General features: G+C 44.9%; 1 protein-coding gene across 3 annotated transcripts in view; it reads left to right on the top strand.

Moving 5' to 3' along the window:
- The window catches only part of ARAP2 (ArfGAP with RhoGAP domain, ankyrin repeat and PH domain 2), a 132,648-nt gene that overhangs the window by 98,704 nt on the left and 17,011 nt on the right, over positions 1-16,933 (top strand). For all 3 annotated transcript variants that reach the window (XM_083754820.1, XM_083754818.1, XM_083754819.1), the window contains 5 exons: positions 722-869; positions 7,168-7,236; positions 10,719-10,793; positions 11,522-11,639; positions 15,847-15,975. In XM_083754820.1, coding sequence (XP_083610946.1) covers positions 722-869; positions 7,168-7,236; positions 10,719-10,793; positions 11,522-11,639; positions 15,847-15,975 — 539 coding nt within the window. The remainder of the gene's footprint in view (positions 1-721; positions 870-7,167; positions 7,237-10,718; positions 10,794-11,521; positions 11,640-15,846; positions 15,976-16,933) is intronic.

Here is a 16,933-nt window from a genome sequence, read left to right as displayed (position 1 = left end):
GGCCAAGGGAGTTGGCATTTGTCCACAGCTTTCTGGGTCATGTGGCCAACATGACTAAACTGCTTCTGGTGCAACGGGACCACACAGCACACAGAAACACTGTTTTCCTACCCGCCGCAGCAGTACCTATTTATCTACTTGCACTTTGATATGCTTTCGAACTGCTAGGTTGGCAGGAGCCGGGACAGAGCAATGGGAGCTCACCCCGTCGCAGGGAATCGAACCGCCGACCTTCTGATCGGCAAGCCCAAGAGGCTCAGTTGTTTAGAACCACCCATGTCCCATTTGCCCAGTGGTCAGAAGGTGGCCTTTACATCCCTCCAGAGTATACCCCTGATTGCCAGATGGGGAGAAGAAGCAACTAGTTTTGGTGTTTTCCATAATATTGCTCTGCTTCTGACCTTCCCAAGGCAGCTGGCTTGTTCACTGTTTCAAACAGTCCTGTACCCTGGCCTAGCTGGAGGGAGCAACTTCACCATACTCTAACAATCTGTTTGTGTAAAGGCAGAACAATCTGTTTGTATAAAAACAGGTGGCAAGAGAATTGTGAGTTAATGATCTAGGAAAAAATGAGATGCATAATTTCATTTTAATGGATGCCTGCTTTTAAGTTGAGCTGCTGTGTTGGAAATGCATGCTGTGTCATGGGTTGGGGGATTCTTCCCTTACACAAGCCAATGCCTACTGAAGCCTTCTAAATGGATGTATTAACTTTGCGCAGGGTACAAAAGTGTTCGGAAATCAATCACATGGATCCTCACAATCTAGCCATGGTGTTTTCGTCGTGCTTGTTTCAGACCAAAGGGCAAACCAGCGAAGAAGTTGATGTGATCGAAGACCTGATTATAAATTATGTGCATCTCTTTGATGTAAGTAACCAGCACATTTATCAGATTTCTCCAATAATATAATTTAGCAAATGGCTGAAAACAGCAATGGGGCATCATAAACAGCATTTTGTCTCTTGTTCAGAAATGCTTTCAGCAGGCCTGAAAAACACCGTTATCTCTCTCTTTGATTTTCAATCTGAAGGATTTCCTTTTGAAGTTAGACTTACTCAGAGCAGCTAAACCTAAAGTTATGGGTTGCACCCAGTGTCCTCCCTTGAGGGGGAAAAAAACTTTCCGATGGTCATCTTAGATTACCTGTATACAGGTATATCTTCTTGTCCATAATGTAGTTAGCACACTGAGAGGTCCCTGCACTCAAGGAGTATACAAATTAGAAGCACTAAGAGTGGAGACAGTAGAAGGAGGGAAAGAGAGAGTTAAAAAACATGGACAGAAGGAAACCACAGCTGCTTAAAACTGAGGGTTAGGGGTGTGTTGTTGTTTTTTTAAGTTCATTATTCACAGCAGTGACTGGTGACTGGGAGCAGCTGCTGAGACCACATAACACCGGTCCTGAGAGACCTACAGTGGCTCCCAGTACATTTCCGAGCACAATTCAAAGTGTTGGTGCTGACCTTTAAAGCCCTAAACGGCCTCGGCCCTGTATACCTGAAGAAGTGTCTCCACTCCCAGCATTCAGCCCAGACACTGAGGTCCTCCTCCAAGGGCCTTCTTGTGGTTCCATCACTGCAATAAGGGAAGCTACAGAGAACCAGACAGAGCTTTCTTGGTAGTGGCGCCCACCCTGTAGAATGCCGTCCCATCCGATGTCAAGGAGATATGTAAATAAACAAGCCTTAGAAGACATCTGGGGGACGCAGGTGGCACTGTGGGTTAAAGCCTCAGCGCCTAGGACTTGCCGATCGAAAGGTCGGCGGTTCGAATCCCTGCGGCGGGGTGCGCTCCCGCTGCTCGGTCCCAGCGCCTGCCAACCTAGCAGTTCGAAAGCACCCCCAGGTGCAAGTAGATAAATAGGGACCGCTTACCAGCGGGAAGGTAAACGGCGTTTCCGTGTGCGGCTCTGGCTCGCCAGAGCAGCGATGTCACGCTGGCCACGTGACCCGGAAGTGTCTCCAGACAGCGCTGGCCCCTGGCCTCTTAAGTGAGATGGGCGCACAACCCCAGAGTCTGTCAAGACTGGCCCGTACGGGCAGGGGTACCTTTACCTTTACCTTTTTAGAAGACATCTGAAGGCAGACCTGTATAGGGAAGCTTTTGAATGTGTAATGCTTCATTATGTTTTTATACACTGTATTGGTCCGAATATAAGCCACACCCAAATATAAGCCGCACCTTTAAAATTGGTGGAGGGAAAAGAAAAAAATACCTGATTACAAATTCCTTGATGCTCCTGGCTGCATATGGGAGAGGGGGGGGGTCAACGTTGTGTTGCCAGTGGCCTTTACCTTTCCTCACTCTCTTACTTTCTGCCCTTGGGGGAGAGGACGGGGGATTACGCATGGGGTGGGCGACAGTTTGCCGTGCTCCTGGCTGCATACCATAAGGTTGTGAATATAAGCCACACTTTTCACTGTCGGAATTTGGGGGAAAAGTGAGGCTTATATTCAGGCTAATACGGTATGTTGGAAGCCGCCCAGAGTGGCTGGGGCAGGCCAGTCAGATGGGCAAGGTATTACTATTACTATTAAGGTAAAGGGTAAAGGGACTGCTGACCATTAGGTCCAGTCGTGACCGACTCTGGGGTTGTGGCGCTCATCTCGCTTTATTGGCCGAGGGAGACGGCGTACAGCTTCTGGGTCATGTGGCCAGCATGACTAAGCTGCTTCTGGTGAACCAGAGCAGCGCACAGAAATGCCGTTTACCTTCCCGCTGAAGCGGTACCTATTTATCTACTTGCACTTTGACATGCTTTTGAACTGCTAGGTTGGCAGGAGCAGGGACCAAGCAACGGGAGCTCACTCTGTCGTGGGGATTCAAACTGCTGACCTTCTGATCAGCAAGTCCTAGGCTCTGTGGTTTAACCCACAGCACCACCCGTGTCCCATACTATTACTATTTATTTATTACATAGGCCAGAAGTTGGGGTGGTGGCTTTTTAATTCCGCTCTCCCCACCTCCAGCAGTTACTAATTCATTTTTAATACTGTTCCTTCCACTGACACCGCCAAAGGAAGTTAAAATACCTATGGTGGTTGGAGACCCAGTCCGTGGATGTGCTATGGGAACAAGGGAACATTAGTGTTGGTAGATCGACACCTGCAGAGCTTTCCAGAGTCTTTGGAGTGGAAGTGCTGGAGTTGCATGTATGTTCCACCCTAATTCCCTTCAGCTGTGCTTCAGGAGGGGGTCAGAATTGCACTGTAAATCCTTTAGCGTGAACATCAATTTTACTCTGTTTATTTTCTGAATCATTATCATCATCATCATCTGCATTTGGGTCTGATAGGGCCCTCAAATTGTTTCACTGTGAAATAGGAATAAAAATCTATTATTTAGAAAATTTGTTAATTCCCTTTCTGCCTCTGGGCAAGGTACTCAAAGTGATATATAACTTATAGATGCCATAAAACAACAATAAAAGCAGCAGCGATAAAACCGTATAAAAAAAAAGGCAACAGCTAAAATACCTGCATGTCAATTTGAAATGCCTGGAGGGGGGATAAACAGATTTTCCTCTGCACTTTAATTACACCAGCGAGATGACCTATGGGCCACATTAATGTTCTAATATAAACATTGGAACGCAGGATCACAGTAAAACAGGCAGCAATAAAAATCAAATGCATAAGAACAGGGTGCGCAATTCACCAGGATATTTGCTTGTGCAATTCCTATGAAAATGAATGAGAGCTGTACAAGAGCACTATTAGCTATGCTCGTGCACAGCTGCCATTTGTTTTCATGTGACTTATTTTTGAAAATTTCCTGGTAGAGATTCTGCCCAAAATGTGTAAAAACACTCACAGCTGGGAACAAACCCTTAGCTCACCTGGGATCGGCTCTTCACTCCCTGAAAGGTATTGTCATCATTATTATTATTTTTTATGTGCTGTGGTTAAACTTATCAAATACACACACGTGTGTGTTTTAGAATTATGTATATTTAAACTGTGTGAAACGTTTCAGCAGCAAGTTCAGTTCTGGCTTCCTCAAGTTGTCCTGGTCTGCGCCTGTTCTTCAGGCTGTAGGGATAATCGGTAGCATCTAGCTGATGAAAGGCTGTCATCTCCCACCAGGCAATGTGGTCAAATGTGAAGGAAGGTGTGATCCGTACAGTGGTACCTCAGAAATCGAATGGAATCCGTTCCGGAAGTCTGTTCGAATTCCAAAATGTTCAGAAAGCAAAGTGTGGCTTCTGATTGGCTGCAGCTCCTGCAGCCAATCGGAAACCGTGGAAGCCCCTTTGGACATTTGGGTTCCAAAGAACGTTTGAAAACTGGAACACTCACTTCTGGGTTTGCGGTGTTCAGGGACCAAAACATCCCGACTACCAAGGTGTTCGGGATGTATTCAGACAACAGGTGGAGGACCAAAGTTTCCCCAGCTCTGTGGCAGACCCACATTTTTTGTGTCAAAATTCATTGTAGATAGAAAACTAGAATAGGGAATAGTCTCAGTTACAACCATTATCATAGTTGTTTACTTGCAGGGTTTTCTTTTCACACACACAAAAAAAAAGAATGCTAAGAAGCCACCAAGTATAGGGAGTGTGGATGGGTGTGGGGACAAAATTAGGAGACTAATCCCTGGCATTGGTTGTGCTTAGTGCTTCTTTTCTTTAAAAAAAATGTTTAGGGGTACTCTCATTTTCCTAAAGGGACCCCTGAACATTAGGTCCAGTCGTGGCCGACTCTGGAGTTGCGGCGCTCATCTCGCTTTATTGGCCGAGGGAGCCGGCGTACAGCTTCCAGGTCATGTGGCCAGCATGACTAAGCCGCTTCTGGCGAACCAGAGCAGCGCACGGAAATGCCGTTTACCTTCCTGCTGGAGCGGTACTTATTTATCTACTTGCACTTCGACATGCTTTCGAACTGCTAGGTTGGCAGGAGCAGGGACCGAACGACGGGAGCTCACCCCATCATGGGGATTCGAACCACCAACCTTCCGATCGGCAAGTCCTAGGCTCTGTGGTTTAACCCACAGCACCACCCGTGTCCCTCTCATTTTCCTACTCATATTGAAATATTGCCACTCAGTGAGGTCAAACTTAATTCACAAAAGGTTTAGGGGTATGCGTACCCTTTATGTCCCCTCAGAAAAAAAGCACTGGTTGTGCCTAAGGGCACTTCCAGACACCCTGTTGATTGAACATTTATCCCGATTTCTTTGCAGGGAGTTTAGATGATGTCAGTCATTAATAAGCATTCATTCTGATTTGTTTGTGGGGAGGTTAGATGAAGTTGCATCAAGTGACATGGCCTCATCACTTTCCTTATTGCCAAATGTCCAATCTGTGGGAGAGGCGGCCTTGTTGTGCAACTGTAATTGTGCAATGTGGTCGGCCAGTATGCGATTGAACCCCACCTGATAATAGCAACATGGAAGAAGCATCCCTGAAGAATTATTTTCAGAGTGTGTCTCCTCCACTAGGTGTAGGCCAGGGCACTGTCTTCCTCACTTTTAAAGTTGGTGTGCCATGCAGTAACACAGCCACCTTGATTATTTTGTTTTATTGTATTAGGAATGGTGCAAGGTTAGATTACTGCAATAATAATAATAATAATAATAATAATAATAATAATAATAATAATATATTATTTATACACCAGCCACTCTGGGCAGCTCTCTACAGATTAAAAACAGAATAGAACATCAAACATTTAAAAACTTCTCTAAACAAGGCTGCCTTCAGATGTCTTCTAAAAGTCAGATAGTTGTTTATTTCCTTGACATCTGATGGGAGAGCGTTCCACAGGGCGGGCGCCACTATCCAAAAGGACCTCTGCCTGGTTCCCTGTAACGTCACTTTTCACAGTGAGGGAACCGCCAGAAGGCTTTTGGCACTGGACCTCAGTGTCTAGGCTGAATGGTGGGGGATGGAGATGCTCCTTCAGGTATACTGGGCCGAGGCCATTTAGGGCTTGAAAGGTCAGCACCAACACTTTGAATTGTGCTTGGAAACATACTGGGAGCCAATGAAGGTCTTTCAGGACCAGTGTTATGTGGTCTTGGCAGCTGCTCCCAGTCATCAGTCTAGCTGCCGCATTCTGGATCAAGTGTAGTTTCCAGGTCACCTTCAAAGGTAGCCCCACATAGAGTGCATTGCAGTAGTCCAAGCGGGAGGTAACTAGAGCATGGACCACTCTGGCGAGACAGTCCGCAGGCAATGCATTATATATAGGGCTGCCTCTGAAGACAGTTCAGGAAGCTTAGCTGATGCAAAATTTGGCAGTCATGTTGCTCACTATGGCAAGAAAGTTTGAGCATCTGATACCAAACCTGGCCCAAGTGCCCTGGCTGCCCATTAGTTTCTGATCCAAATTCAAAGTGCTGGTTTTGACCTATTAAATCTTAAACACCTCCGTACCACAATACCCCAAGGACTGCCTCTCCCCATCTGAACTGATCCAGACCCTGCAATCACCATCTGAGGCCCTTCTTTGTGTGCTTCCTCCAGGAGAGGAAGGTGGCAACATGAGAGCAGAAATGGCTCCCCATTTCTGAAATGCTCTCCTCAGCGAGGTTTGTCTGGCGTCTTCATTATACACTTTTAGGTGCCAGGTGAAAATGTTCTTCTTCCACCAGGCTTTGGCATCCGATACCCTTAAATTTGTTTTGGGAGGGGGGATTATTGGTTTGTTTCTGCTCTTCTTTTTATTATGTGTGTTTGTTTAATTGTATTTTTATGTTGTGAACTGTCCTGAGATCTACGGATGAAAGCTGGCATACAAATTGTAGTAGTAGTAATAAATAATAAAAAGGTAAAGGGACCCCTGACAATTAGGTTCAGTCGTGGCCGACTCTGGGGTTGCGGCGCTCATCTCGCTTTATTGGTCAAGGGAGCCAGCGTACAGCTTCCAGGGCATGTGGCCAGCATGACTAAGCCACTTCTGGCGAACCAGAGCAGCGCATGGAAACACCGTTTACCTCCCGCCAGAGCAGTACCTATTTATCCACTTGCACTTGGACGTGCTTTTGAACTGCTAGGTTGGCAGGAGCAATGACTGAGCAATGGGAGCTCACCCCATTGCGGGGATTCAAACCGTCGACCTTCTGATTGGCAAGTCCTAGGCTCCGTGGTTTAACACACAGCACCACCCGTGTCCCTAATAATAAATAATAGAGGCACCAATATTGCCATTTTTTTTATGAACAGGTGCATGAAGATCAGGTGAAGCAAATGGATATTGAAAATAGCTTTATTACCAAATGGAAGGATACTCAGGTGAGTAATGATATTTCCTTCCTTGTTCAGGGGAAGAACTGTCACTCAGCAGTAAGTCAAATATTTTGCAAGTGGAAAGGCAGGTAGGGTTGGGACTGACTTTTGCCTCAAACCCTGATGGTCAGTTTCAACAATACTGAGCTAGATGAAGCAGTGATCTGCCTCTGTACGTGGCATTATCTATTTTAAAAAGAAAGTCAGAATCCGCTAAATGGAGCCGATATCCAGCTGTTTTATGCAAACTATTCAGGTGATGCATCTGTCTTTTGGTTGCATGAGCCAACCTTCTCTGTTAACCTTCAAAAGTCAAAAATAAAAGTATATAGATGTTACAGTACAATTTATACAGCACCTATCTGTATAGAAGTGAAAGGCAGCTGGCAATACAAAAATTAACAGCGGTTTTTTGTCTGGTAGGAGCAGTAAATCTATCTTCAGAGTGATTAAAAATAGAAAGCCAAATTAAAAATAAAACTCGTTTAGCCCAAACTTCTATTTCAACTCAAAGAAAAATCTCCTACTTCTCATGTCACTTACGATGACCTTGTTTTCCGTTCCAGTTGGCACTTCGTTAACGGTTCTTCATTTTTTTTCCTGCCCACCAAACACTTTGCCAGCTGTTTTTGTTTGCTGCCGTAATTTGCAACACATTTTTTCCCTTCCTCGAATGCTCAGTTGTTTACATACGCCCAGTGGAAATCAAATGTCAACTTCATTCTTCCCTCCAACCTTTTTCCCGTAATATCATCTAAAAAGCAAATTTCACCAGGAAATAGGCTTTTTCTGAATCGTTGCCAGTATAATTAAGAAGCTTCCTTCAAAGTCGCTTTGTAATGTTTCCCCCTCTCGCAAATGATTCCATTAGTTTCAATTCTCAGAAGGCACTGTGACCTTAAAGTCCTAATTTCTCCATTATGTGACTCTTTCAAACATAGTGATGTTGTGGGTTTAGCTGCAGAAAATGCAGTATTTCTACAGAAAATTCCTCTAAATAAAGTCTCATTGTTTCCAATAGATGCAGTTAGAATCCTAGAAGCACAGATATATTTCTCCATCCCATGGGAAATTTACCCTCCCCAGTTCATGCACTGTAACAATCCCCCACTCTCATGTTGGGCAACACCCACAATTTGTTACATGTGTGGAGTTTTTTGGGGTCAGACTTAACATTCCTGCATACTCTACCAAATGAGCACCCCTAGCAATCTGAACTAGTCCAAGCGTGTGAATAGGAAATCCTGCCTTCCTCCATTCTTTTGCATGTGTAGTTTGATTTCCAAGGTGAAATTCTACCTCCTATCAGGAAGAGACTTCCCCCTCCTTCAGGTTTTTGGTGATGAGGGGCTTGTGTGACCCCACAGTTCCCTAAGGAGTTGAATAACCACACAGGACAACAGTATACTGGGTGGTCTGGGCTTGAATATGGCCACAACGTCATTAGTTACAGTAGAGAACTGTTTGGCGTTGACCTTGGGTAGAGCCATTGCTGTTCCACTTCAGCCCATCTGCTGGAAGTGCATCTAAGGGTAAACCACATATGGGGAAGGGGTGCCCAAGACCCATATCAAATCTGTGCCCCAAATGTGGCAACGGATGTCATCACATGAGCTCAGTTCACCATGTATAAGAAAGGAACATTGTGTGTGGAGCAGTGTTAGAAACTGAGATATGAAAGCTCAGAGCTGAATAACACCTTAAGCCACTTCCGCGATAACATAGGAGGTGGGGTTGCGGGCTTCACGCCCCTCCCCCACTCTTGCGGGGGCTGGCTCCAGCCTCCGCGATAGCAAAGGGAATCCCCGGGCGCATCATACCCCGGGCCAGCCAATCGGCTGGCTCCGGGGGCAGGGCCTTGGCTATTTAAACCTGCTGCAGCCGAGGCTCCTCCTCTTCCCCTTGCTCCAGCTGCCCAAGGTGGCCCTCTACAGAGATGATGGCTTGCATCCTTCCGATGCGGGAAATGATGTTTGGCTGAGCGGTATTATTTCAGGAATTAGGGATTGGTTACAGGTTTGAGGGTATTGGCGGCGAGCCTGGGCTCGAGTGGCGGTTAGGCATTGGTGGGGCTACTGTCCTATTGTTATGCAAATGAAGGGGGAAGGAACGCCATCACCTTCCCCCAAACGGATAGTCCGGTAAAGGATTATGGGGGGGGGGGGTGGCCTTGTCCTAAGCCTAAGGAGTTGTGGGCCCACGGCACGCCCCCGAGTGGTGACACCGGGGGGAGGTCCTAGTTAACGTGCCTTAGCAGGACTCCTCCCACTGGTGATTAACCCTCCTAGCCTTAAAGCCGGATAGTAGTTAGGACCAATGCCTAAGCCAATACCGCTCAATTCCTGTAATCAATAAAGTTGTGGCCTAATTCGACCCATTAACCTGAATTCTTGTGTCCTCTGTCTTTATTTCCTCGGGGGGAGGCGGGAACTCACCACGCAATGGGTGCAACAATGGAATGTCTAGGCACACTTTTTTATAGCAAGAATTACTGCTCACCAATCAAGCGGTGGGCGGGGTTTGTGACCTGGTGTGGGCTTCCCCAAGCCTGGGTGATACCCCCACCTTTGGGCTGTCTATCGCTCCGCCCCCCCACCTGGCTGACCAATCGGTGGCTGGCTGGTGGGCGGAACGAGGGCCAGGTAAGGACATGCTCCTGCCAAACGTCCCCTCATTCACGGTCTCGGGTGGCAATTTTAGGGCTTGGGTGGTATCCTATAGTCTATCTTTGGAATGGGGGGGGGGGTAGCATTATTATGCAGCCCCATGCGGCGGCATTTGCAAGGCCCGTTAAAGGGTGATTGTGGGAGTCACTGGCCCTGAGTGGTGCCGTAAGGTCAAACTCCCAGCATCGGTGAAGTGGGAGGGGGGCATGCTGTGTAAGTCTCACATTTTGCAGTGTCCCCCACATCCTCACATCCTGCACATCCTCAGACCTAAAAGGGGATGTGAGGGATGCCCTCTAGTGCCTAAGCCAAGGTTTCCTACAACTGAAATCAATAAAGTTGTGGCCTAATTTACCCCACACATCATTGTGTTCTGTCTCCTTCTTCTGGGCTGGGGGATGTGTTAGCCCATGGGCTCGCAATACAAAGCTGAAAATGAATGAACTGCAGCTAAAATATTATGTTCATTTTTCACATGGCCTAGTCCTTCCCCTGCCCACCCCCTAATATTCTTAAGAGGGTCTCTTCTCCAGTCTTCAGAGAGTAGCTGGAAGTGGGAAGGCAGAAATAGGTCCATCTTTCCTTCCACTCTGCAGTTTTAATCTGAAATCTTAGACGCAATACTGCACCCAGAGCTCAGAAACTGCTTGCGTGAATGAAACTCTCCATCGCAAAGCACACCTAGAACAATAGGAGTTTTGAACACTGGTGTGGAGTTTGGTTGTATGGGAATACCCTGTGCCCCCCTCAGATTTGCATGCAAGAGGAAAAGTTGAGTCTGGATTATCTCTTTAACATTTCCATTTTTACCTACTATTCTAGGTTTCCCAGGCAGGAGACATGCTTATTGAAGTTTATGTGGAAAGAAAGGAGCCGGACTGCAGCATTATTATACGGGTTTGGATCATTTATTTTTCTATACTCTTTCAACTCGGGGTGGCACCCTTTTTCTGCCAAGGACTGCCAAGGGTGTTGCTCTCAAACCCCAACACAGAGGTGTTTTTAATAATAATAATAATAATAATAATAATAATAATAATAATAATAAATGTATTACTTTATGACTTTAGTGTGCTCTATGCGTGGAAATGCACACATAGCAAAAGCTATGTTTGTTCTCATATGGTGAACCAAATGTCATTTCCCCAAGCCATACAACCAGGATTTTTTTTAAAAAAAAACAAAAATTCAACCATTTATTTATATCAAATGAAATATTGTCGCTTTCCGTTATTCTTTAAGCATATAGAATAAAGGAGGGAAATTGCTTTTAAAAGCCTGGAGAAATACAGTAAGCAGTAAATGAGCAGAAATCCTATGATAGAATTTTTCTTCTAGACATTGAGAAATGTTTAATTAAGTAAGAATGCTATGGTAAGAATACTATCAGAACCCCCTCTCTGTTTTTCTAAAACAATATGAGTCCTTTCCAATATTTTGTTACCCAGTTAATGATGAATTGGGTAAAAAAATTGATAAATGTATCAACATTCTTTTGCAGTTGCCCTTGTTGTAGAAGTTGGGCAGGTCTTTGTCCTGTGACTGAGAGCATAAACCTCCAGCACAATTTACAGTCTTAGGGCTTATTTTAATGATTTCAAGACTATTTGTGGTCTTCCATGCAGGTATCGCCAATAATGGAAGCAGAAGAACTGACAAATGACATATTGGGAATAAAAAACATCACACCCCATAAAGATGATATGTGGGCTACATTTGAAGTGATTGAAAGTGAAGAGCTAGGTTTGTGACTTCCCTATTTTGGTGTTGTCTTTGTATATCTGTATTTATTCGTTCTGTGATGTTTTCATTGTATAAAAGGCTGTGGTATTGTTGTTGTTTACTCGTTTAGTCGTGTCCGACTCTTCGTGACCCCATGGTCCAGAGCATGCCAGGCACTCCTGTCTTCCGCTACCTCCCACAGTTTGGTCAAACTCATGCTGGTAGCTTTGAGGACACTATCCAACCATCTCGTCCTCTGTCGCCCCCTTCTCCTTGTGCCCTCCATCTTTCCCAACATCAGGGTCTTTTCCAGGGAGTCTTCTCTTCTCATGAGGTGGCCAAAGTATTGGAGCCTCAGCTTCACGATCTGTCCTTCCAGTGAGCACTCAGGGCTGATTTGCTTAAGAATGGATAGGTTTGATCTTCTTGCAGTCCCTGGGACTCTCAAGAGTCTCCTCCAGCACCATAATTCAAAAGCATCAATTCTTCGGTGATCAGCCTTCTTTATGGTCCAGCTCTCACTTCCATACATCACTACTGGGAAAACCATAGCTTTAACTATACGGACCTTTGTTGGCAAAGTGATGTCTCTACTTTTTAAGATGCTGTCTAGGCTGTGGTAGTTTGTTTTAATTTTTTTTTTAATAAATGCAAATATTAACTCTAATTGGATTGCCCAGAGCTGTATTAAGGGTGCACAGTGCTGAGGGCTACCTTGGCCATATCATCTTGACTTCTTTATGACTTCTATGATGCAGTGCTTTTTTTTTTCAGGGGCTACTTAAGGGTATCACTTCAGAATGCAGGTAGAGGAATGCTGAGGTCCAAAAAACCCCACCGTATACATGTAATCCTGGACCTCAGCATTCCTCTATCTGCATTCTGAAGTGATACCACCTTGATGCATCTCAGTAGGATCTTGGACCAAGCAAAACTACCTTCAGGTGCAATTCAGCTCTGTGGGGAGTTAAATATTAAAAACAGAAAAAAGAAAAAAAATCTCATTTCAAATTAGAATTTGTTTAACTGGCTGAAACCAAATTCTGGGAAGAGAAGTATATTAAAACCTTACATTTTCAAGAAAGCAATTTCTGTCTGATATTTATTGTTGGATTGGAACAAATAGCTCTCTTGCTGTTTACCGGAAGACACATAATGACCTTGGGAGCAGAATAATGGTATATGTAAGTTTGACAGCTTAGATGTCTGAAATATTGGAACTGAAATATTAAAGATAAACTGAATTATTTACATATATACCAGCAGAAATAATTGGCAAAATTATCTGGTCTTATACAGAGGGATTGCTATAAAAATGGGATCTCTAGTATATAATTTATTTTTATTTTTTTCTGCAGTAATTTCTATATGATGGATAGTTTGCAAATGAGGTGTGTTGCCAGTAAAATAACTAATGCATTTCAATAGGATGATTTATGTACCATATAATCCATTATGACAGATGGTCTTCAACGCAACTATAAATAAAGCAGTAGGTGTTTGCTCTGGGAGCACACACATTCTTAGTGGATGTGTCTTGTTTTGCTGCTTTTTTCTACTGAAGCTTCTGCTTTAAGGTGGAACTGAAGATAAGATGTTATATTTGTGTGAGAGTTAATTGCCATTAGGTTTAACTGGTTTTGGAAGACAGCTGCTGTAAGGGTTAAACAAAACCCTTTATTTAACTTTTTTTTTACTCCTCCTAAGGCAGTACCTCCCCTTCCAAAAACTGCTATAATTTTTCAGAATCTTTTACTGTGTAAACATGCAACAATTCATTCTATAATCAGTTTTCTGTCCTGCCAACAAGGGAGTGTGTGTTTCATGTTGTACAGACCTGTAAACACTGAAGAACTCGCTGGAGAATTTCCATGTTTGGTGGCATCCCAGCTCAAGACTGGGATGTAGCCTGGTTCACATTTCATGCTAAGCCAGAGCATGGTTTAGCACAGTGTGAGGGCTCATGGAAAGAAAATCCCAACTGCTTTGCTCCTTTCTGGTTGGAGCTCTGTGCTGAGTTAAGGCATGACTTGGCTTAGCATGTTGTCCCAACCTGGTCTCGTGGATTGGTCTGGTCTCTTTGGTTGTCAAACGGAATCCATTCTGAAAGTCTGTACAACTTCTGAAAACATTTGAAAACCAAGACACAGCTTCCGATTGGCTGCAGGAGCTTCCTGCACTCATTTGGAAGCTGGGGAGACCGCATCAGATGTTCGGCTTCCAAAGAAGATTTGCAAACCGGAACACTCACTTCCGGGTTTGCAGCTTTCAGGAACCAAAATGGACGAGTACCAAGGCATTTGACAACCAAGGTACGACTGTAACCAAGATTTGTCCTATGGTTTGCAGTTCGTGATTTGTCTGATTTGTCGTGATTTGCCCAGGATCAGACAACATATTAAACCAAACCATGGCTTAGCTCAGAGTAGCAGCAGAATGACCAGGGAGCGGCTGCAATCTCTTTCCATATTTATGCCAAGCCATGGCTTGGCATAGCATGGCATTTGAACCAAGCCATTGTCACAAGGCCTATTGTGGTGTTTTAGCTCACACAATTCCCTGACTGTGTCCAGCGACTCCTCCTCATGCTGGCTTCCAAAGGAGAATTGCTGGGGTGGGACGGGCGATGATGTCATGCAGCATGTGATGTCACACATGAGACGTCATGATGTCAGAGGAGCTTGAGGTGGAGCCGAATGTGGTGGCACCATGACTTTAATGGCCATGGCTCCTGCTGCTGCTGTTGCCACCCACCAGGGGCTGCTCCTATCCCTCTGTGGCAACAGGAGGAGAAGAAGGAACCAGCCATTGATGCTGTGCCATGCTCAGCTCCATGCTTGGCCTTCTCTGCTACTTTTGAACACTGGGAGGGGTCCCAATGTTATTGGGGGCACCAAAAGGAGATGGCACCCCAACTCCTCCTCCTCATCCACTGTCATCTTCTTTGGCGATCTCTTGTAGCCAAGTAAGATCGTCTTCCATAAACATGGCTTTAACGGTGAGTCTGTAGGTGACTGTGGAGGCCAATTCTGGATCCATATGTCCTTCCACAGTGGGGACATAGGTTTCTAGGCAGGAGTTGAAAATGGTGAGGGTTTGCCAAGCATGCCTTCCTCTTTGCACATTTCTCCCTTTTGTCCAGAGTTCGAGTGCCTTCAAAGCCCATGACACCTTTGGTAAAGGCAAAGACACCTGTGCATGAATTTGTTTTATGTGTGGAGATCAGTGCACACTGACCAACGCGCAGTCTTCACAGTAAGACTCTATTCCGATGACATGAGTATCACCAAAACCGGTAGATTATTATCTGATGCAGCCTTCATCCACCTTCACAGCCATTGCAACATACCACTTATTATCCTCCACCTCTTCTGCCGTTGAGGACTTCTTGGATCATTGTTTGTCTAGTTCTTCCCCTTTGACCTTACCACCTTGGGTGACCCTGCTGGGAGTACGAGACTCCCTGTGGCTTTGCTCACAAAGGTCATAGGAATGTGCAAGACCTCTCACCACGACAAGGTGATGGTCCAGCGAGTGAGTTATCCACTGTCCTTCCCCACTGTCCATGCACACAGAGAGAAGGCCTGAAGAGAAGAGTCTGTGTAGTCTCAACACTTGATTCTAATAAGGCCTCTTAATTACTCAGGCAGGCTTTGCATGTAGAACAGGATCCCATCTTCAGGTCTGGTCCTCGATTACATGGGCAGCTGCATGCATACGTGTCCTCACATCTAAGAAATAAAAGTGATTTTTAGGAGGGGGAGCAAGTAGCAAAGGAGACATTATTGCAATATTATGGCCCCCTTCTTTCTTTCTGCAACCCTTATGTCAACACCTGATTTTTAGGATATAGTTCCTATGCCCCTTCCTCTATTAAGTCAACATTGTAGCTGTGTGATTCTCTCTATCACAGCTGGTCTACGTAATCTATGAAGACAGGAGTGAATGTACTTCATGCTGAATCTCCATGGGACCGATCTGGCCCAGGCAAGATAGACCTTGCTGACCTCTGATTTAAACAGAGAAGAGGGCTGTATATTTTCTGTACAAATAGCTCAGGTGCAATGTATAGACAGATGTAAGAGTTGTGTTGACATAGTTGTGTTGGCCAGAATACGTAATTTGACTTCTGTGATATAGCAACATCCACAACGGAAGCTATGGTAAATGGAAATAAGAATTTAATCTTATTTAGTTATGGCTTTTTTCTGCCCCTCTCCCCTCCCAGAACGACCTTTGCATTATACTGAGAATGTTCTAGAGCAAATTCTCCATTGGAGTTCTTTGCCTAACCCCAGCAGTGCATATCTTGTCGTAAAGAAGTTTCTGACAGCAGACACAATGAAGCTATACAACGGTATGTATGAGAGAAATTCATTTTTAAAAAAAGAATGTCATGTTCCATGTCACTTCCCAACAAAGACTTTCATATGTTAATCTTGGCTGAGCTTTCAAGTTTCAAAGAGGTTTCTGTGAGATAAGTGTCGTATGGGGCCATTGGAGTGCAGCCATCACCTTGCCCTATAATTTCCCAAGACTGATAGATTAACTGCAGTGTGCTTACAGAAGGTTTCTTTTGAAAAATAGAGAGCAGCCCCTTATCTTGCTATCATAGGCAGCAGGAAAATAAGTCTCAGTCTTGGAAGGAGCCAAATGTTATTGGAATAAAATAAACCAAGGGAACTGCGTGCCCAGACGATGTGATCCTTCCACCCCACTCTGTGCAGTGCAGTTGAATGGCTGCTATTGGCAACAATCCTTTGGTTCAAATTAGGCGACAGCTTTATTGATTGCGGATATAAGGAGTTTTGGCTTAGGCATTGGAAATAACCAGTGCTGTTTTTCTAGAAAGAGAGGTGCTGAAACTACCGATGAACACCTCCCTCATTCACTTAAAATGGCAATGTTACCCACCTGAGAGGTGCCGGAACTGACTTCTGGTGAGTTCCCCCTGACAAAGAAGCCCTGGGTGTAACTTATATAAACCAGCCTGCCCAGAGGTTGAACCAATGTTGAGGATGTCCTATGACATACAGTACCTTGGATCCTGAATGCCCTGGAACTTGGATGTTTTGGCTCCCAAACGCCGCAAACCTGGAAGTGATTGTTCTGGTTTGCGAACATTCTTTTGGAACCCGAACATCTGACGGGGCTTCCGTGGCTTCCGACTGGCTGCAAGAGCTTACTGCAGCCAATCAGAATTCGTGATTTGGTTTTTGAACGTTTTGAAAGTTGAATGGACTTCCGGAACGGATTCCGTTCGACTTCTAAGGTACGACTGTACAGTGGTACCTCAAGTTAAGTACTTAATTCGT

Source organism: Podarcis gaigeae (genome assembly GCF_964106915.1).
Source record: "Podarcis gaigeae genome assembly, chromosome: 9".
NCBI lineage: Eukaryota > Metazoa > Chordata > Lepidosauria > Squamata > Lacertidae > Podarcis > Podarcis gaigeae.
The sequence above is the reverse complement of the archived record's forward strand: the minus strand, read 5'-3'. Positions and strand labels throughout refer to the sequence as shown.